The sequence below is a fragment of the Parasteatoda tepidariorum genome, chromosome 12, assembly GCF_982258835.1.
Source record: "Parasteatoda tepidariorum strain Cologne lab strain chromosome 12, Ptep-v5.0, whole genome shotgun sequence".
Classification (NCBI taxonomy): Eukaryota; Metazoa; Arthropoda; class Arachnida; order Araneae; family Theridiidae; genus Parasteatoda; species Parasteatoda tepidariorum.
Window position 1 is genome coordinate 5,900,804 of NC_141766.1, and position 23,947 is coordinate 5,924,750.

Below are 23,947 nucleotides of genomic sequence, written 5' to 3' on the forward strand. Positions count from 1 at the left end.
AGACAGGAAGATTTACAATAGGAAGGTTAATTGCGAAGGAGTGATAAGTTGCATTTTTGAAATTTTTATGTTTTAAAAACATGAAAAAGTTATTTAAAAACTTTCGTTTTTGATTAGTTCCAACCAAACTAAAGTTACAAAATATTTACATCTAAAAGTATTTTATTTAGTATGATATTCTATTGATATGACTACATAAAGTTGAAGTAATGAATTTGAAATTCCCTTGGTATTTTCGAATTGATAGTTATGCTTTGCAATAAAAATTTATCTAAGGCCTTCTTATTTTTTCAAATTTCCTGAGAAACACTGCGTAAATTTTGAGAAGAAATTTATTGCTCACATAATTTTTATTATTTGATTTTTACAATCATATTGTTTTTAATTGTACTAAAAATGTAAAACGTTTTTAATTAGATAATTTAAAATGCAAACTATTAAAATAAACGTCTTCTAAAGCAAAATGCTTTTAAGTCTTAAATGGAAGTGAAACCACAACTTTAAGTTATTTTCTTTGCATGCAAGTACATTCGTTTTTTTTTTTTTTTTTTTTTTTTTTTATTAAAATGGAAGCCTATTTCATGAAAAATGCTTGAAAAGTAGAGATCTATCATTCAGTTAAGTAGATGTAAACGCAATCAAAAAATCTACTTGAAATAAGAACTTTATTAACAAAAAAAAAAAAAAAATTAATAAAAAATGAAGTTAAAAACTTGCTAGCTTTTAAAAGCCTTTTTTTCCCAAGAAAAAGTTTGCCAGCCATATGCTTGTTATTGTAGCTTTCCCATGAGATTTAATAAAATAAAATAAACGAAGCAAATGACTTAAAAGAAAATTAAATTTCAAAAAAGTTTGCCGACGTGTTTCCCCTTAAGCAAATAACTTTATGTTTTAAGCTTTACGTGATAAATAGTTGATAAATTTACCCGGAGAGAAAAGAGCTAAAACGTTTTCTACTTCATTTTTATTTATTTATTTATTTTTGACACATGTATGTATAATAAATGACATATGTATGTATATATGATGTGACATATGTATGTATAATAAACGTTGACAATTAAAACTTTTGTTAAACATCACTTCTTTAACAAAAAACATGCAACAGGAAAACTCTGCGGCTTTGTTTATAAAAGAAATTCCGACAGTAGCCTTGTTCACAAATCTGTTGTAGAAAAAAAAAAAAAAAAAAAAAAAAAAAAAATGAAATCTCACTAATCGACTTTACAGATACATTTGGCACAAATATATAGACCTTCATTTCATATTGGCTTGATACGTATTTAAAAAGGATTCTCGCCACCCAAACAGTGTCATTTGTGATTGGCATGACAGACAGGATTTGGGATTAAAAGAGGGCACGTTTTCTTTTTTATTCACCGGACTTGGCTGCAATGACCACCCTAGGGATGATGAATTATGTACAGATCAGAGGTCATCAGCAGTCTATCACGCTACCTGGCTCATGCTCAATTGCAAACTCGGATGAGAGCATAGGCAGTAGAGCATTCCACAACCTGGACAAGAAGTTGCTGCCGTCATCGAGGGCATTGAAATTGCTGAAATAAATCAAGAAAATTATAAATAAAAAAAATGCATTTTTAAAAATAAATTTTTCATAAAAATTTGTAAAAATTGCGAATTTTTATAGGTACTCATCATTCTCATTTAAGTGCAAAACTTCACCTCAGAGGCAACTTTATATATATATATATATATATATATATATATATATATATATATATATATATATATATATATATATATATATATATATATATATATATATATATATATATATATATATTATATATATAGGGACATTTTTCTTCAAATTAATGGAATACCACAGGGATCTAATTATTCATCTCTCTTAGCTAACTTATTTTTGCATTATTATGAAAAAAATTTTACTCTTAGTATTAAATTTGTTTTTAGATATATTGATGACTTAATTATCTTTAATTTCCTAGATTTTACTGTTTTATTGAGTGATATATACCCTGAGGAATTAATCTTACTTCGTAATCATGATGATAACATTAATTTCAATTTTTTGGATTTGGGTATTATGAAAGTTGAAAATATCTGCTTTGTTGATTTATACGATAAAAGAAATGATTTTAATTTTAATATTAATAAACTAGTTACTTGGAATTCTAATGTTTCTAGGAGCATCTATTTAAATACCACTTTTAATGAAATGAACAGAATTAAAAGAATATGTAGTAATATTTATTTATCCAAAAAACAAATCGATAAACTCTTTCAAAATCTGATAAAAAGCAATGGATACCCAACTAATGTAATAAAATTTTATATAAAATCATTGAATTAATCGTATATTTTGGTGGATATATTTATTAAACATTTTTTTGTTAATTTTTATGATTTTCCCATGTGCAAATCCATTTCAGGTAAATCCATTGCCAAAATTATTTCTTTGTTAATTTGTATAATTTTTCCATGTGCAAATCCATTTCGGGCAAATCCGTGGTTAGAATTATTTACTAAAAATTCCTTTACTAAATAATTTTCTTTGTTAATCTATACAGTTTTTCCATGTGCAAATCCATTACGGGCAAATCCGTGGATAAAATTGTTTGCTAAAAATTTCTTTATTAATTTATAAAATTTTCCATGTGCAAATCCATTTCGGGCAAATCCGTGGCTAAAATTATCTACTTGGGTTTTTTCTTTGTTAATTTTTCCATATGCAAATCCATTTCGGGCAAATCCGTGTCAAAATTATCTATTGAAAGAATTTTTTCTTCGATAATTTAAATAATTTTTCTATGTACTAATCCATATCGTGCAAATCCGCGGCTAAAATTATCTGCAAAACAGGCAATTTATGTTTCTCTTTTCTATTTTATACTTTTTCTTAAATAAACATCTATCTTCTAAAACTATTTATGATCAATTTCTAAAATTATCCAGTATAATATTACCTTGCGCACATCCATTTCGGGCCCATCCTTGGTAACTAACAAATCAAGACTCAGAATAACAAATCACTTCAACAGTGCAGTAAGAACAACACTTTATAACCCTCTTGTTACACTCAATTTGCGCTTTTGTTTTCATCTTTTGTTTTCATATTTTGTAATCTGGCAATCTTTCTGCGAAAATATTTTTAAATCATTCTTGAAAAATATCCGTCCATGTAAGTTGAACTGATTTTGCTGCTCGCTTTATAGTCTCCCCTTTTTAATGTTTTTTCTTTTTCTTTTTTTTTTTTATTATCTGTTTTTACATGTTATTTTTACTTATTTGTACTTTTTGTGATCTATTTAATTTGTTGTTATTTTTTAAAAAATTTTTTTTGAGTGCTCCTCACACTATTGTATTAATTTATTTAGCTTTGGCTTTATTGATACAATATCAGAAAGCACTTTGTTTTGCGGATATAATCGTGTGGGCTGAAGAAAAGATTATATCCCTTTTTTTCCGGTTTTTTAATTAACATTTCATGATTTTTTTTTTTTTTTAATTTTTTAATTATTTATTTTTATTTTTAATAAACTGTTGTTTGTTATTTTTTACTTATTATTTCCCCCCCTTTTTCATATGTCTATTATTTTTCTTTGTTTTATTCTTCGTTATGAACTTCGTTATGATATATATATATATATATATATATATATATATATATATATATATATATATATATATATATATATATATATATATATATATATATATATATATATTGTAAACATCGCTAAATAGCCGACCCAATTTTTGGGTTCACGACACGATGTTCAACTCCGTAACCTTGTAATTTTGAACCCAATCCAGAAGACAAGGGAACTCCTGGATAAAGTATTGAGAGAGATTTGCCTGCGTGGAGAATTTTTTTGATGTTACTAACCCGCATTGCGTTACATGAAGAGGAGGACCACGAGAACCTCCTGCGATTAATCTGACGGAAAAGGGACTCTAACTCATGATTCGTCTACCACTGAGGATATTTGACGTCAGCACTGTCGTCGGTAGCGAGCCAGATGCGGAATTCGTATCGATCAGCCATCACTGGGATTCGAACCATGGTCACCTCATTGGAAGGCAAGCGTTCTATCCCCTGATTTAAGCTACTTGTATTTCCTAAACCCTAGATAAGAAGTGGGCGAATAGCAGCCCGCAAACAGTTTTTATTTATTTTTATTGCCGGAGAGAGTTAGAAAATTTCGCCTTGAATATGGGAGTTGTGAAAAAGATATGTGGGGGAACGACAATGTAAACTTTTAACTCTTTGATAAAATCCCATTTTTGCAGTTTTTTTTTCTTGTTAATTTTATTCTTTTTATGTATTGTAAAATTTGCATGTACAGTAATTTTTAAAAAATTTTAAAAATTGGTTAAAAGTAAAGTTTTGTGTGGAGTATTACTCCTTATTACTGCTTCACACTAAAATTACTGCTTCATACAAAAGCTAACAGCCGTGGATCTAAAAAAAAAAAAAAAAAAAACTTTTCTTTGAAACTGCTATATTAAATTAGAACAGTAAATAACTTAAATAAAACTGCCACTATTGTATTTAATTGATTTTTACTGATTTTTATGATTACACCTTCTCTTAAATGCCAAGTTAACCACTGAAAGATAACATTCTTGAGGGTGCGGCCCTTCACAAATCACCACTTCCAATAAGTAACCCACACACAAAAACAATTACCTACCTTCATAATTCTATACAGCAATATGGTGCTTAAAATTATGACTTTGCAACGAGTTTAATATGCTTGAAATTTTTTTATTTTCCTTAATGAAAGAGTTTTAAAAAAAATAAAAGACTCAAATCATAATTTTTTGCTTTTTTCCAAATATAGTTTGAAATTTTTGATGAAACATTTTTTAACCCAACAAAACACTACAGATTTTCATTTATAAGAAAACAAAAACAGGATTATTTTATTTTATATGGGGGAGTTACTCAGTTTTTTGTAAAATACATAACTCCTTTGATTTTTAGATATCATATTTTCCTAACAGTGCTTTTTGATGCTATTTCGATCGGAAAATAAAAAAGTCATACTTCAAATGCCTTAGGCTTGAGAAAAAGCTATAAATTTAAATTATTATTTAAATTATATCAAATTGCTAATTTGGTGGTGAAATTTTGAGTAATGCTGAATCCATAATTTTTTGAGTAATGCTGAATATTAATCCTGATGAGTAAATTTTTGAACCAAAATTTAATCCAATAAATAATAAATAAAATCCAATAGTATTTTCATTTGAAAACAACAAATAAATTAGTGATTACGTGAAAACATCTGTTTTGAAGGTTAAAACAGACCACCGCTCCTTCTATTTAATCAAGGTTTTCATCTCTCTACCTATTTAATTCAGGTTTTAAAATTTTTGGCTGCTTTATGTGGTCTGATAAGTATCTCCTAGAATGTCCCCGAAATACCAACAGAACAGAATTTATTTTTGTTGAGTTTAACAAAATAACAAAAAGTATATGCTTGTAGTAGAAAATGAATTGTGTTAATAATATTCGCATATAGAATATTAAAAGGGAAATATTGAACGTAGTCATTTTATTTTATTTTATAACCGTCGTTGAATAGCCGACCTAATTTTGGGTTTACCATTACTAATGTTCAACTCTGTAGCCTCGTGATTTTGAATCAATCCAGAAGGCAAGGAAACTCCTTGATCAGTACTCCCAGATGTATGATTTGTTATAAGAACATGGAGGACTTTGAGACTCGACAGATTTAACATGCATCAGTCACCATTTACTACACAGGTAGTCTTCGGACTGCGGGGATCAAACCCACGACCTCTTGGACATGAGTCAAGTGCCCTACCATCCAGGCTATCCTGGCCCCTGAATGTAGTCATTGAATAATCTCGAGTATTGAGCTGTGGTGTCTCAAAGGATAGAGCGCTCCCTTCCCAATGAGGTGACCTGGGTTCGATCCCAGCGATAGCTGCTCGATTTGAATTCCGCACCCGGCTCGCACCGACCACTGTGCTGACGTAAAATATCCTCAGTGGTAGATGGATCAAGGGTTAGAGTCTCCTTCCTATTAGGCTAACCGTGGAAGGTTTTCGGGGTTTTCCTCTTCGTGTAACGCAAATGTAGGTTAGTTTCATCAAAAAGTCCTCCATGAAGGCAAATTTCTCCCAATACTTGATCCTGGAGTTCCCTTGTCTTCTGGATTGGGTTCAAAATTACAAGGCTACGGAGTTGAACATTAGTAGTCGTAAACCCAAAATTGGGGCGACGACGGTTTTAAGAAATAATATAAAATAAAATGCCGAGTATTGAAAAGTTAAAATAACGCTTGATGCCTACCATTTGCTTTCTTGGCTTGGTTGTTGAGATATTTCTTCTGCCTGGCTCTCGAATTTTGGAACCAAACTTGTGTGACACGTTTGCTGAGACCTGTAATCTGAGCTATTCTTTCTAAATCCTGACCATCTGGATTGGAGTCAAGGTTGAAATTGGCTTGAAGAACTTGAAGCTGTTCCTCTGTGAAAGTGGTACGGACTCTTTTCGTTTTGGCTTTCTGTTGATGTTCACTATCTGTGTTTTCTAAAAAGTAAATACTAATTTTAATACTGCGTAACTTTGCCATCTTGTTTTAAAAAAGTGCTTTGGATAAATGTAGTAACCATTAAGTGGGCTTGTAAAAAGTAGGGGATTTATCTAGTAATATTCGGCAATTTATTTTTGTATGCTTGCAATCTTGGTCATAAGACATTTCAAGGTATTTTGCAATGAATTTTAAATTGTTCATTTTAGGATTAAATGTGTGGTATTTCTTGAAAATGTCTCCACATGCAGTTGGTAAAATTATTTTTACCATGCATTCTGGAGATTCTTGCCTTTTTCTCCTTTTCAAATTTCCCCTGATGTAAAATTTTGACGATTCATTGCTAATAAAATATTAGAAATTGTAACCAATGTCCTTATTCAACGAAAATCTGGTTCATTTTTGAAAATCTTCTTCTCTCTCTTTATCTTTCTCTCTCTCTCTTCTGGATTACACTTTACTAGTGACTTTACTAAATGATTACACTTTACTAAATGACTGATCCAACATGACTGATCTATTTATGTGTTGTTGATTAATTCACCACATCTGTCTGTATAAGTATGTTTTACTATGTCAACTCAGGTGGAGCAACAACAGGTGGAGCAATTCGACCTGGGGGGGGGGAACAAACTTATGGATTCTTCCTACTAATTGATGAAAAAATACTTAACTGTGATTCTTACCTTAATCAATTTTATACTGGCCACGGAGTGTTTGGTGAACATCAAGCAAAACTACTTAGCAAATCAGTCACTTGTAAATATTGCTGAAGAACTCAGACTATTACTCACCTTATTATTGAATGTGAAAAATTCTCAACACTCCGTGGAAATGCTTTTAATAAACAGGGAACCATGGAGTCATGGTGTAAAATCAAAAAACATAAAAATATTATCAAATCTATTATTTAACGAATATTGGAGATTCAGATGGCACCAGATGACTTCATGGAACCCTTATACACTATAACATAATTTCTTACCTTGTCTCCTCCTGGTACGCTCCACAGCTAACTTATTAATTTTAGCTACTTACCTTTTCTATTTTTTGGACAATGTCATGTCATTTTATACTCCTTTTTATAATTTGTTTTGGTATTTTAATTATTCAAGTCTTTTGTTTGGTTTTAGCTGATTTATTTTACCTACTGATTGATTTAACTATTTACTCTTTAATTATTTTAGTGTTTTTTAGGCTATTGCTCAGTTTTGACTAATTTGCTAATTTTGGCCACTTACCTTTCAACTACCTTTGTGTTTTTACTTTATCCTTATTTATAATGTTGTTTTATAGTTGCTTTTAACTACTGTATTGGTATTTTATTTACTCAGGACTTTGCTTGGTATTAGTTGTAATCTCATGTATAGATATTACTTGTATGGATATTAGCGTTATATTGATTTTAATTGATTTTGAGCTTGAAATAGACTATATATTGTACATTTGGCTCACTATAAGGAGACGCTCCATCTGCATTATAAGATGGGAGGCTCTGGAGCAATTGTTCTTTTTACCATTTTTCTTTTATTCTGTTGCCATCTTGATTTTGTGAACTTTTGTAAAGATTTTATATTTTAATAAATGCTACGGGTGAGGCCTATCCGATCTGGTCAATTGGCTGAGCTGATGTGCCTTGTGTTAGGGTCGCTGTTCTCTTGTGGGGGCTGTTGCGACTGCTAGTGGACCTTTCCGTATACCCAAAAGAGGGTGGGGCTGTCCATTTTTCCTAACTATGTCTGCTCTCTAATTTTAATTGTTTGTCAACTCTCTCTCTCTCTCTGAAACTAATTTTAGTCGCTCGTATTATACACTTACTAAGATTTATACCCTAACAAACAATGAGGATTTAATCCAATAGTAGCACCGTTCTGTTTCATATTCTCTACTATCAGCGTAAGACCGGATACCCCTTCATGTCTGTCTATACTGGGCCCACGAAAACTACAATCCAGAGGACGGCAACTGAATCCAAGGATGAACAAAGGTTTCACTGACCCCGGGACAAAATTCATTACGGAACACTTCTTCAAAGCACAAAAAACCTATTTTCATATTTTGTGGAATTTTTGAAGACCATTTATAGAAAATCGTAGTTTTTGTGTAGATATAAAGAAATTCTCTGCAATTTTCTTAAAAGGAAGGGAAGAAAACTAATTAAGAAGCATTTAATTTTTTGTAAGAAATTTTGTTCGCGTCCTCAGCAGTCCCAAACCACAATACAACTGTCCCTCTTTCTCCCCTCCTTGATCACGGCCTTGACTACATCACAAGTAAATACTACAAAAATAAATAGTTCATTAATGAATTTTCAGGAATTATATATTTTAAACAATGAATTTCTTCATTAAATCTGACAGTTGAGGCCTTCGAGTATATATAATATTTTTTTAGTGACCACGCTAAAAATTTTTAATACGGAGCAAAGAGCTTACTTGATATATTAAAACATGCTGAATGGTGGTTGACACCTATCAATTAAGTTACGAAACCAGACATAAAAACGCACCTTCACTCAATAAATATACAATTCCTTATTTTTGTTGTGCGAATAGATGAATTAATTATCTGGGAAAACTCCTTTAACATAAAAGGTAGAAAAACGCCTAGATAAAAAATAAGCTGTTAATAATGCTGAAATTAGAATCTCTACCAACATTCATATACCAACTGAATTTATTATATTCAGTGTATAAAGGTTTACATTGCAATATTGTATTGCAAGCTTTATTGTAAAAAAGAAATGCTGGAATTAGTTTAAAAAATATCTATGGTCGATTTTAATAAAATTTTTTTTTTTGTTAATTGATTGTTTAAACCAATTATTTCGTTCGGTTAAATGACTGAATTCAGTTTTTAAAGGCATAAAAATAAGAGTGGTTTTGTCTGTTTTAAATGGGCGTCAGATTTTGATTTTAAAATGAAACACATTTTTGTTAAGTTTTTGTAAATTTTTCTTTACACTATTTTTGTAGAATTTGAAGGAGCTGAAACAATATAGTGATGTGCCAAAATAACGCTTTGCATCACATTGTTCTTAGTATTATTTCCCGAGAGGTGCTTTCAAATTTCTAGATTTTCCGCAAAATCAAAGCACAATTCACAAAAACATCTTGCCTTCTGTAAAATCGTAGTATTATAACTAAAACCGCTATTCTGAACAATTCGAAAATGTTTGTTATCATTATATTGTCTCAAGTATACTTATTAAGGTATCCTGTAGTATCTCCGGTAAGTATCCGGTAGTATGCTTAAGTATTTAATACTTAAAATTAACTATCCCTTATATATCCTTAAAATCATAATATAACAACAACATAACTTATCGATCTTAAGGGTCTCTTAAGGGTAAAACATAAAATTACTAGTACTCTTTTCCTTTTTAGAATCAGTTATTGTTACATATTTGTAATCCTAGGTTAATATTTTTCTTCTTTTTAATGAGGAACAAATAACAAGTTTTGAAAACAGTTTGGTGAAATTTTTATTTAAAGGAAGCTCTTAAATAACTGAAAAAATCTAGGTGAAAAGAATAATAGAAGGTTTACAATGTTGATTAATAGAAAAGGAAAAAAGAATAATAGAAGGTTTACAAAGTCGATTAATAGAAGAGGAAAAAAGAGAGATTGAAGGTTTCCAAGATCGATTAATGGAAAAGGAAAAAAGAGTGATAGTAGGTTTACAAGGTCGATTAATAGATGAGGAGAACAGGGTGATAATAGGTTTACAAAAACGATTAAAATTCTTCTGCAACTGAAACAAATTCGATCGAACTACTGATTGGGCCTCCCTGGCCGAGCGGTATCGCCCGCCAAAAGCTCTGTTGAGGGTGGAGATGGCGAGTTCGAATCCCGCCGTAACCCTGGATGTATTCTTTGTGATGTCCTTCTCTGTATTGTGCTATCTGTCCTTCTACTTGACAAAGGTTTATAAGTCTTAATTGAGCACACAAGCCTTCAAATGTATGTTGTGTCAATAAATCGAACTACTGATTTATTCAAGAAAATGTCTGTTTCCTGATTCATTTGTAATGTTACGAACGTCTCTTATCACGTGACCAGCACGATAGTTTGATTTCGAAAGCTAAGTTCGATTGTTCGAATTACTTAATAACATTTATAAAGTAATTTCCGGATGGAAATTCAAAACTATGATTCGATCTTCATCAGTAGTATTAATTACCATTTTTTACTTGGTAGTTGAAATTATATTACCTCAATACAGTTCTTGATGCGCACTTACGTTTTCCAATCTGGTTAGATGTATGTGTTTTTTCATGCATTAGTATTTTAAAATTGTAAAAATATAAGAAATTACAAATTGTTATAGAAGATGAATGTTAAAATAATCTTTTAACATAATTTAAAATACGTTATCAAAAAAACTTAAAACGTTTAATAATGAGAATCTTAAAAGTGAAAACTCATTATCATTGTGTCCAAAATTGTTTAAAATAATTACATCAAACTAACAATTCAGTTCTATTTTTTAAAAAAAATTTAGTAATACTTTAAATATTTTAAGAGTTGAAATTCTATTATTATTTTAAGAGTACAGACACAAATATAGAAGATAAGAGCAAAACTTTGCGAACAGACGATAATTTGAAAGTCAAAAATTTTCTCTTTACTCGCCGTTAAGAAAACACGCATGGATTTTTTCATTGGCAGAGAAAGAATAAAAAACTCTCGAAATAGATAAGTTTCTACGACATCTTATAGTAATCTAATGTTACTGTAGAAACCGGTCATCATCTCGAATAGCAATCGAACTGGTGTGAAGAAATTGAATCGCAGAAGCGTCTTTCAGTTGGATATAATAGAAGAGGGGAAAAAATAAGGTCGAAAGAGAAGAGAGTTGAGAATTAGCTCTTTTGAGTGTCATACAGCTGATTTAACAACAAGAGGAACTCTAAAAGCACAAAATTATTTTCTTATTAGGAACACAAAATAATTTTCTTTAAATTTTTCGTTAAACAATCTAGGAAATAAAATTTTGTTATCTATTTATGTGCAAGAATCGAAAAGTGATACCGAAATTGGCTATAAACCCACTAATATTCCGAATTTACGTGACATTTTTCTTTCATTTCTTTTACAAATTAATGCCTAGATTCAAAATATTGTATACTTGAAAACGCCCTATTTTCATTTCTGTTCATTCTGCGTTGATTCAACTATTAATATTTATATTATAAATAAATATATGTGTGGCTGACAGTTTCTTTAATATAAATCCTTTTAAAAAAAAAGACACTTGTTATACCATTTTTTTTTTCTGAAATAAGAATCGTTCTTTTAAAAGGCACAAATGGATGGCCTACAGTATTTATTAGAAGACAGTATATATGAATTTTATTTTAAACGCATGTTTTATTTTTGTAATTTGAAATAATTTTTGTAATTTGAAAACTTCATTTATAAATATATTTATCTGTTCAGCTTTACTGTATATTTTGCGACAGTTGAATTAAATAATTTTCTCGTTTTGAACCGATTATTTTCAAGTCTTTTTTTTTTTTTCTTCTCATGGGAATAAAAATTTGCTTGATTAATGAAAACCATCTTAAGTATATTTAAAGACATTAAATTAGTCAATTAGTCGAATTCTTGAAGTATTTTGACAATTAAAAGACTAATTCTTATAAAAATATTTCTAAAATGAAGTATACACTCAGCTTTTAAAATAAAATTTAGAAATACTGAATACAGAATAATAAAATATGTTTCATTTGACAGTTTTTTTTTCCTGCTATAGAAAACTTCACCTAGTTCTTTGTAAGTGATTATGCTAAAGCATCTGAATTCGGAAAGAAATTTGTTTTTTATAACTGACTCTTTTAGGGAAGTGTGCTTACGCTTTTGGCAAAATCTTACCAAAGCAAAAGATGATATTTCGGCTTCTATTATGAAACGATGATTTTTGAAAAACTACGAAAATGGTCGGTGTTTTTTACCAAGTAACGATGTTTTCTACCAATACTTTTTTTTATTTTGACAGTTTTTTTCCCTGCTATAGAAAACTAAGTAAGTGATTGTAAGTGAGTGTAAGTTGTAAGTGATTGCTAAAGCATCTGAATTTTTAAAGAGAAAAATTGTTTCTGACTGTTTTAATGAAGTCTGCTTACTCTCTTGGAAATATCTGACCAAAGCAAAAGTGGCTATTTCCTACTCCTTTTATGAAGCGACGATTTTGGAAAACTAAGAAGGTGGTCTGTGTTTTTTATCAAGTAAAGATGGAAAATATCTGCCCTAGCAGCAAAGTAACTTTGGCCCTCAATGGACCAATATTCACGAATCTTGGCTTACTAAGTGTTCAAAAGGCAATTATTTTCCGATATTGGTCCTATATAGAATTGTCCGATTCACCCAATATTTTACAGCTATTATACAACCAGTATCTGCCCTACATAGAGCTTTCAGATTTAGATTCATTATTCAAGCAATATAGGCCCTATATTAGCCGTATATAGGCCAATTTGGCCCTTCATAGGATCAATATTAAAAAATCTGGACATCCCAACATTGATTCCTCGGTGGATGTTCAAGTAAGATGCATATTGAGCCCATATGGGGCCTAGGTAAAATTGTTGCTGGGGTATCGTGAAAAATTATGTAAATAAAATTTGTTATTCCTTTGACTTGTCTTTCAGAGAACGTATTAACTAGAATATTGAGAACCACTTTACTCACACTAGAGTGTTAAAAAAGTAAGTTATTAACCCACCTACCGTCATTGGATCCATTCCCACCATCAATGCATTCATAAAAATGGGTCTTGCAAAGTACTCTACTATCGTGCAGGGCAAATTCTTCCCCCGTAGACAGTTGTCTTTTGCAAGAATCACAAGCAAAACATGCTAGATGATAAACTTGCTCTCTAGCTCTTCTCACCCAATCAGATGCATGAATTGTCCGAGAACATTTTGCACATTTAGTACCAAAAAGCCTACAAAAGAAAAGAAAATATGTTAATGCATCATAAAATGCTATTTCAGTTTACAAAAATTTGCTTTGTCCTGTAGTATGCATAAAAGAAAGTTCAAGTAAGTGATCACAATTAGGCCTAAAAATTGATTTCTTTTCTCATTATTTTACAAAAATTTACTTTATCATGTAGTAAATAAAAGAAGGTTTAAATGATTAGGCGTTAGTTAATATAGTTCGTTAAAAGAAAGTTAAATGATTTCTTTTCTCATTATTTTACGAAATTTACTTTGTCGTATAGTAAGTAAAAGAAAGTTTAAATAAGTGATCATTATTAGGCCTAAAAATTAATTTCTTTTCTCATTATTTTGCGAAAATTAATTCTTCGACAAAGCAATAAAGTGCAATACAGCTAATTTCAATAAAAAAAACTTTCTGATATCATTCTTTCGCAGTGACGCCTTTTTTTCAATTTCATGATTACTTCTTACTTCTTCAACAGTAATTTAAGATGATATTTTGCTACGTGTCCTGAGTATTGATCAAAGTTTTTTACATGAACAAAATTATTTTGCGTTTTAAAATGAATAAACAACAGATCAAGATGTGATGAAAAGTTTCTTGCTTAGCCATACCCTCAAATATTAGGGGCTTGAGCAGAAAAAAAAATTTCTCGTGATTTAAGCAAAGATTTTTAATAGATTACTATTTAAATCATTGATATATATTGTCGAATAAAATTTTTTGATTCTATTTATAACGTTATTAATCATTCACACTTGTTAATTTTCCCATATATTTAAAGTGGTAGTGGAAATTATATTTTAACATTTGAATTAAAAAGATTTCGACTTTCATAATATATCAAAAAATATACAGGACTGTAAGTCCGTACATATCAAGACGGAAAAGAGTAAAAACTGGTAACAGATAAATTTTATTTTTAGCTTTTTTTCGAGAATAATAAAATATCCATAACTACCAAATTTTTTTAATGGATACAATTTATATATTGAATTGATTCTTCCCGGAGAAAAAATTAATAGCAGCGAATTCTTTATTGTTTAAAAATTTAATTATTCCTCCCGAAAATTATCTATTATTGAAATAGTTCTACTACTAGCTTTTTCTCTTTTCCGTCTCGCTTTCAGGCTTGAAACTATATAAAAAATTAAAAGATATATGTTGGAAGCAGTATTTTCTTTAGGAGAGGTATTTCTTTCAAGGTATTTTCCTTTTCAAATTTCCTTCATAACATTTAATTTATGGTGGTAGTCATGATTGACTACTATTAGTGAAATTCTACCATATCACACTTTTCTCGATTTCTAAAATTTAAGTCCACAGAACAGATCAAGCGACAGTAAAAATGCTCTCATAGAATTGCTTCAACATCACTTAAGCATTTATGGAAAAGTGGTAATAAAATAAACACAATTGAAAAAAACTATCAGCCTTCATTAATACATATTGATTGCATTGTAAGGACGCTGTTCTCATTAAATAACTAATTAAAAGTAGTAAAAATAACTGAACATAAATATTCAAATTACGATGGATAGTACTCTTAGACAAATGTTTATTTTGCTTCTTATTTTATGAAGCAGTTTTCTAAATAACAGTTGTAAATTATTTGAAGTCATCAACGTCTAATGGCCGTATTTAAACAATGTGGCCACACCAGGGAAAATTTTAATTAGTAGTGCTGAAAGAACAAATTTTCTTTTATTCATTTTATATTCATTTTATTTTTATTCATTTTAATTTTAATTTATTCACATATTAAAGAATCTATTATTATGTATATTTTATTATATATATTTTATTATATATATTTTATTATATATATTTTATTATATATATTTTATTATATATATTTTATTATATATATTTTATTATATATATTTTATTATATATACTTTATTTAATCACATATTAAATTAAAGCATCTAGATGTTAAAACGGATCAACACAATTCTGAAAATTAAAGTGAACCATTTCATGAAACATTTAAATTTTTTCCAGGTGTCACCACTCAGTTTGCAATAATGATTAGTTCATTAACAATAGTTATCATCAGTTACAATCAGTTAATTAGTTAATTTTTTTCAATTGTTTTTTTCCAATAACTTTTATAAATTGGATATTGTACCCTAGAATGGGCAAAATAAACTAATTGTTAACTTTAAAGTGAGAAACTTTACCTCTAAAAATACCACCCATAAATATTTATGCCTAAATATAAACAAATTAAGTTATGGTATTCAGTTTAAAAACACACTAACGATGTAAGTGTAGATATTTTTTGACTCACTTAGCTGCATTAAACTAGTATTTTGTTGGAGAGTTAGTTTCATGGTTTGAACAAAAGATTTTTTCTAGTTGTGGCAAAACTCATATACTATAATTTGACCTTTGCTTCAATAAATTTGATTTGAAATTAATTTATTCGAAAAAATAAATCAAAAGTTTAAATATGGTGTTTGCCGGTGAATAAAATCTGTTAAATTCAATTTAATACCGTCCACAAAACTGAAGAAAGAAAACTGTTACATTACTTTATAGTTTTATGAGAAAGTGCATATTAATACTATTTAAAATTAGACTTTCTTACAATACAGGATTTTATAAAACCCTTTTCTAACTGTTTTCTTGATGTTTGCAGTGCAATGCATGAAAAGGGGACTGACAGAAAAAGGTAAGAAGAAAAGAAAAGAAGGATCGATGACAAGTCAGCTTCATCAGAGAATAAGTTGTCGCTCGACTGAACAGCATTGGGAGATCCAAAAGCCACGGCGATTGCATTATGCCCCGCGAGCAGCCTAAACTCAATTTCCGTGCGAGTCGGTACCGACACAAAGAGCAGGGGCGCGCAGCTCTTCAACTACAACGCTCGTTAGCTAGGCCCGGGGCTGTTTGAAAACCCACAGGTGCGCCCAGGCAAGAATCCCCCTAATCCGATTGTTTCGTGGCCCGACGACCGGCTTCCACAATTAAGGATTCACTCTCATCGGTTCTCCGGCCCTTAATTGTTTGCCCGGAAAATACTAGCCAACTCCTGAAACGTTCCTGTTTCAGATCCTCTTTTTTTTTTTGTTTTTCCCTTTTCCTTGTTTTATTTAATTCCCTTCGAATTTTCAGTTGTCGAATTTTTATTGCTCTTTCTTTTCCCTTTTTTTCGTGTTTTTTTTCCTTCTTTTTATAGTTTGGAAAAAGCACAAAAAATGCTACTTGTGTTTCTTCAACCGTGCACCCTTTTGCATCGGTTGTTTGTTTGTGGAATTTTATCTGCTTCCCCATCAAAGAATTTCTGTTTGTGTTGCGGAGAGACAGTAAAACAAACAAAAGGAGACTTCTTTACTAGCAAAGATAAAGCGAAATATGATTTATTTTTGTTTAATAAAACTTTTAATTTCAATACAGAGATAAGAAAAGTTACTAGCAAAAAATTTAATTATAATTAAAAAATTTGATTTAATGAAACTGTAAAGTTTAATCTTTCAGAATTTTCCTCCTTTAATTTTAAAACAAAAGATAAAAGAATAAGAATAAAAAAAAATTTCAAAGATTGTCTTAGATTTGGTTTAATAAATTTAATATAAATTTTAACAACTCAAATGTCCGACATGCAAACTGATTTTATTTTTTGACTGTGCTTTTCGGTATTGCAACTTTATTTTCCTTCCTAACCATAATAAGTTTATCTTAATAAATTAAGAAAATTTTATTTAAAAGATTTAATGAATTTAAGGCAAAATTTAATAGTTCGTGAACCGATTTTATTTATTTTTTCTTTCGCAACTTGTTTAATAAGTTCCGATAATAAATTATAACATGTTTAATAAATGTACCTATTGCTGAAATAAATAGGAGATAATAGTTGGCAGCTATGACTATATTAATTCAAAACTCTACCTCCACTCAATATAAGATTATTCTCACTTTATTTACATTTTATTTCCCTGGCAAAATTTTGATTTCATAGCTTCAAAATATGGTCTCAGTAATTAAGTCAGTTTCGCCAACCATTCTCTTGAAAAAATTCAGATATTTCTTACCCCCCCCTCCCCCCCGCCTGATGAAAATCATTTTCCGAAAGATATATTCATAGAAAAAAATGATTTTTAAATACCATTTATTATTATTTTATTTAATAAAGGCCAAATAAATTTAAATAGTAAGGCACATAAGTTTCTTCTATTATTTTAAACTGTGAAATTTTATTTGACAATGTACAAAATTTGAATCAAACAATTTCTGAGTTACAAAATTTAATATTTATTATTTTCTTCATAGATTAAGTTTTATTTTTTCATATGTTTAAATTTTCATTTCTCAAAAACTCTTTAACTGATTTCCTTCAGGGTTAAATTTTAAGCAAATAATCCATATAATTTAGTTTGCGAAATTCGAAAACGAGCATCTTAATTTTGCAAAATAAATGTTAAGAATGAAATAGTTAAGTAATTACTCTTTCTGGAAAATATTCCCAAAACGGGACGACTAATGGGTTAACCAAAAGACTATAACGCTATTATTTTATACAGTGGTAGACATTTAAGGAGTTTTTTGGAAATTCTGTTAACAATTCTCCCCACGAAAGAGCTGGAACAAAGTAGAATACTTTACATACAGGGCTGCTAACTTTCTACTCTTTTTGGGTATAATTTTTTTTTCTAGTTTTAGCAAATTTTATGATTTAATACCTTGTTTCGTAAATTTTATTTAAACACTATTACTTGTGAATGATTCATATAAAAAGCTCTTTCTTCCAGTTCTTTTGTGCTATTAAAATGTAGCAAAACGAACTGATAGCTGTAGTTTTTTATTGCCTTCCCCTTTATGAAATATTTTGAAAAAGTGTAGAAGTTGGCAGTCCTTTATATGTTGTGGTGTAAAAAATAACTACAAATTTAATCTTTTTTTAAAAAAAGACAAAACATTAAAGCATACCACTGCAAGAAATTTTCCCAGAAAAACTTAGAAAGTTCGCAGGATTGTGCATGATTATCATTAATGGCAACCCGAAAGTCCTGGCTACTCACAATGATTAGAGTGGATTGGAAATAACAATTAAAGTAAGCTTAACTTATGTAATTTTGCGAGCATCCCTGCTCAATTGTCAGGTCTTCTATATTTGTTTAAATTGTTTGTACTTAGTAATTAAAAAATTCAAATTTAAAATATTAAAAATAAAGAGAGAGTCATTTAATATGAATCGTGTAGTAGTGTTAAAAATATAAAGAATGTTACATAATAACTACTAGAAAAAAAGCGTAGAAATGGTGCAGAAATTCCCCCTTTCCCACTATAAAGCCTCCTTTGCGAAATCACTGATAGAAACAGCTCTCCTCTATTTGACCAGTTTAAATTATAGACAGACAAATTTCTTAATTTAAATGCTTTTTAAACAGTAGAAAAACTTTTTTTCTTATTAGTTGGAGCATTATCAAAGATAGTGTAGAAAGATAGAATATGCTTAACAAAATAATAATGATGATAATTATTTTAATGATATTTAAAATCCTAATAACAGATTCATAGCACGGTTAATAAGTCAAATTTCTTTGGGCCATTCTATTGTTTCATCTTTTGTAACAGCTTGAAACAACACATATCACGAAAACTAAATGTGATATTTATGAAAGATAAATTGAGGATTAATTCCAGAAAGACAAGTCAAAATTTAATATAGACAAAAATCAAATGAAGAGAAGATATTTATTAGCAATAATTTTGACAGTAGCTGCTTAGTTCAATAAAAGATCAAAAGTTTTAATCTATAAGCAAACTTCAGCAGTGGAAATAGTTTTATTGATTAAAAATGTACAAAATATGTTATAAAAACAAGTACAAAATATATTTGTTGTATATTACAGAGTTGAGCAAATGATTTTCTAATGTTAAAAGAAACAGTTTAAAGAAATAAATTTCATGCTCACGTCATGTTCTGGTTCTTCTTTCTTTCAACCTAAACAAAAATAAATTAATATTAAAATATAAGATTTAAAACTAATATCATAATTTTATAATTTTATAACCGTTTTTGAACAGCTGACTCAATTTTTGGGTTCACGACTCCTAATGTTCAACTCCGTAGCCTTGTAATTTTGAACCTTACCAGAAGACAATGGAACCCCTGGATCAAGTATTGGGAGAAATTTGGCATCGTGGAGGTCTTTTTTGATGGAACTAACCCGCATTTGCTTTACATGGAGAGGAAGACTCCGGGAACCACCCACTGTTAGCCTGACGGAAAGGGGACTCTAAACCATGATCACTGGATATTTCCACTGTGAATATTTCACGTCAGCACTGTGGTCGGTGCAAGCCGGATGCCGGATCGACCAGTCATCTCCGGGATTCGAACCCGGATCACCTCATTGGGAGGCGAACGCTCTACGTAGTTGCAATGTCTTTTTGCATTATGGTCGCAAAAAATTTATAAAAAGTGATAACAATAAGGCATGTAACATATTGCTTTGCAAATGATACTATAAAAATTCTGCTTTTCTAGGCCTCTAAGCGTAGTATCTAAAAAAAAAAAAAAGAAAAAAAAAAGAACTTTAAAGTAAATTTACTGCCCCTACTAAATGGGAGCTCTGCATTTAGTGGTTATTGAAGAAACGAATTACTGGATTACCTATTTATGAACTGAGTTGATAAAATTGATATGAAAATAAAGCCTTCCAAATTTAAAAGAGCTTTATAAAACAACACGTTGTTAAAATTTTCTTTATTGCGGCAAACCTACGCATAATCAAAAAATTGCTAATTTATTCTATTTGTTATTATTTTTTCAATTTTATTTTTTTCCCTCACAGTTAAGTCTTCAATTACTAAAGCTGAGATACCAAATTTCTCCGTTTTCTCTAGTGGTTGGAAAATTCAATGTTTGATTTTTGCTCTGATTTTTATGCATAAATATCTTAATATATAACAACTGTATATAACCACTAATAAATAACCATTAATATATAACCACTGATAAATAGCCACTATGCATAAATATCCTAAAAGAAAATTTCATTTTATTTGTTTTGAATCTATTGAAAAGTTGTTGCATAACATTGCAAATAACTCTTGAAAATATTTTTTGAGACTTCTCTGGACTTCATGAGCAAGTAATCTAAACAGAAAAAGTGTCCCAATTTCTTAACACAAAAATATTGCAAACCACTAAAACCTTTTACTTCTAATAATTTAATATATATATATATATATATATATATATATATATATATATATATATATATATATATATATATATATATATATATATATATATATATATATATATATATATATATATATATATATATATATATATATATATATATATATATATATATATATATATATATATATATATATATACTGCAATTCCCGGTATTTTGCGAGCTAGTTCTGTATTTAATCAGGCTTACTATATTAGGATCCCAGAAATGAACAGTTTTGATTTAAAGTGTTCTGGTAAGAAAATAGTAAATTTTTATGCACTTAAACAATTAATGCTGAACTACAAATATTGCAATGAAGTGAAAGGGGACTTTCCACTTAACTTCCACTACGTTGACTTGAGCTATATCAATATTATTATCATATGGTCAACAAAATTCTTCTGCAAAATGATAACTGCTTTTAATTAAATATTTTGCTTTCACTTTTTGAAACCATTTCTTAAAAGTTCATAAACTAAGACTTAAAAATGTATTATTTTTTACAAAGCTTAAAGCAATCTATGAGTTTTTCCCACATTCTACAAACTTTGAAAATCTAAGTAAAATGCAATCATGATTTAAAAAATGGAGTTACTTTATTTTTGCTATACATTAAATTAAGAACTTCAAACTAAACGTAAGCAGTTTCATACGCTTGGGGCTTCAACTCTACTGTGTAGCTAGTTAATTCAATAAATGTTATATGCCGAATAGTTTCTGATTAAAGTTCCACTATTCTTCAAACAGCTACTGATTGTTCTGGAAAATTTTCACTTGAAATTTGCTGTGTTTATTATGGTTCGAATATTCTCAGAAGCTTTCTTCATATCAGTGATGATTGTGAAAACCAACAGTCAAACATAGTTTAGAGCAAGATGGAAACAACATCAACAAACTCAGAAACTCGAAACTCTCAATATTGAAATCTAAAAAACTTTTGATATTTATTTTATAAACTATATAAACCATTTTTCAATAGATTGATTAATAGATTCAAAATATTCTTATTGTTATCATAATTTCAACCCTCAGCTTTTAATTTATCGAGCAAAGTGCTTGACCTTTTTTGTATAGCTACCCCAATGTTGCTAAATTCATAGTGTTTTACCTCAATGTTTTTAAATTTCATGATGCATGGGATAGGGGCCGCTACGTGGCCCAGGTGCCCAGTTTTTCTAAATAAAGCAAAGGAAGCTTTCTTCAAAAAGAGCCCAATTTCTTGAAATCCATCTTAAAGAAGTGTTGCCACGGCAGCTAAAAATGTAAAAAGTGGTGTCTAATAAAATTCAAAATTTTGTTTTAAAAGAAAAAAATTGGCATTTTTTTAAGTTTACTATTGAAATTTAATGCAAAGAATGTTTTTGGTTCAAATATAAATAATTTGAAATGTAAGTCATAATGGTCGTTACAATTGATTGATTTGAGAGATTGAGTAGATTTTCAACCACTTCTTACATTTTTAGTCATCCTTTTTAAGGAAACAAGACAGTAACATTCATGATAATAAAAATATTATGCATTTGAGTTTTTGTAATAATGGTGTTTTAAAAACAAATGGTAGCTAACGTTAGAAAATATCGAATTTGTCGAAGCATAAATGCCTAACTATTTTTTTTCCAGAAAAATATTGCCTGCATTACTACAAAATGCCTTATGACAATATTCCAGAATGGGTTAAAAAAATTTGCACCGTTTGACGAATATTAAATAGATTTCTTGGAAAAAAGGCGTTTGTTACAAAATCTGTAAAAAGACTATAAAGGATGGTTACCTATTTTTTAAAATGTATTTGAGAACCTTTAAAGGTCGACATCCGTTAATAGAAATTGGAGGAAAAAAAAAGAATGGGAACATACCTCAATGTATATCATTTTTGGGTAAATCCTATGACTTACTGTGTTAACATAGAATATTGCAAATCAATATTAAAACTTGTTTAGCTTATTCCTATACATTAGGAGTTGAAAAAAATAGTGTTTTAGCTAGGAAAAAAAAAACAAATCTAAGGAATTAATATTGAGGAAGGTGGGATTGAAACATCAAAACGTGCTTCATTGCCAGTGCTAAGGAGTGAAAAGTTGATTCTAAGAACGTTTCATCTGAATCTCAAACTGTTTTTGATGTTTCTGTCTTTCCCAGAGATGATTCTTCAAATTTCGGTTTTCGTTTTGTCCTCATTTAAATGATTTCTGATGTGCTAACGTTTTTGCTTTTATTCTTAATATGGGTTCTAAAATTATATATTAAGAGTGGTGGTAAAGAAGCACCCTGTATATTTATTCAGTAATAGTGGCTATTTTTAAGTCGGCCCAAAATTTATCGTATTTCATATTAGCAGTAAAGAAAGCTAGAAGGAGGTACGAGCAATATTAAAATTTAGCCTGCGTGGTATCAATTTCTAGAAAAGATTATAATATTAAAGCAACATGAAATGCTATATTGCTTGAAAAATGCTGCTACTCATAACATTGTTATCTGACCAACCCATTTGAAAACGTTTTACAATGAAAACGTTTAATAATAAAAAATATTTCAGGTAGTAAAATTGGTCATTGATATGTCATGGAAATAACATCTGATTGCAAACATCATGTTTCAAATTGTTTTGAATCAAATATAATTTTAGCTAAAAGATATTTGTATACTTATAATAAATACTATTCATAATATTCATCACAGTTTTCATAATTATAATTGATTTCAGATTATTGCCTTTCAGCTACTATGAAATTTTTGTGATAAAAGATTTTTCTAGCTATATTATCCTTTAATAATTCGTTTTTAGAGAGGATGTTGTATATTCTGAGTATATTCTATCACTAAGCATAAAAAATTAGAATTGTAAATTTAAAATAAATACAGTTATAACATCCTGCGCATTTCTAGACGTCATTAGAATTAGATGCTGTTAGAGAAATAAAGGACGAAAAAGAACAAGCTTTTGCAGATATATATTGATACTCCTGTGCTACTTCCACAAGCGTCTTTCGCGGAACAATCTTTATCTTTTTACTCTTTTATCGGCTACCGAAATTTTTACTTTGGTTTGATTAATAAGAATTTTGACCAATAAAGTACGTATTAAGAGAAAAAATTCTCATGAAGAACCATATAAATAATTGTTTTTCACGAAAAGTGTTTGAAAATAATTGTTGCTAACTCAATTGTTACCATTGCCATTTGTGCCTAGCGTCCTCTCAAAAACGCAGTTCTTTTTTACAAAAAAGAAAAGTGGTTATACATTAGA

At 29.3% G+C, this 23,947-nt stretch overlaps 1 protein-coding gene across 2 annotated transcripts in view; it reads right to left on the bottom strand.

Moving 5' to 3' along the window:
- Window positions 1-949: 949 nt before the first annotated feature.
- Awh (LIM/homeobox protein arrowhead) overlaps window positions 950-23,947 on the bottom strand; it is an 88,655-nt gene continuing 65,657 nt past the window's right edge. Inside the window, exons 3-6 of one of the 2 annotated variants that reach the window (XM_016070141.4) lie at window positions 19,423-19,451; window positions 13,285-13,502; window positions 6,314-6,553; window positions 950-1,559 (exon numbers count right to left, since the gene is read on the bottom strand). In XM_016070141.4, coding sequence (XP_015925627.1) covers window positions 1,450-1,559; window positions 6,314-6,553; window positions 13,285-13,502; window positions 19,423-19,451 — 597 coding nt within the window. In that variant the 3' untranslated portion in view covers window positions 950-1,449. The remainder of the gene's footprint in view (window positions 1,560-6,313; window positions 6,554-13,284; window positions 13,503-19,422; window positions 19,452-23,947) is intronic. The other variant, XM_043041343.3, reaches the window with a different exon arrangement.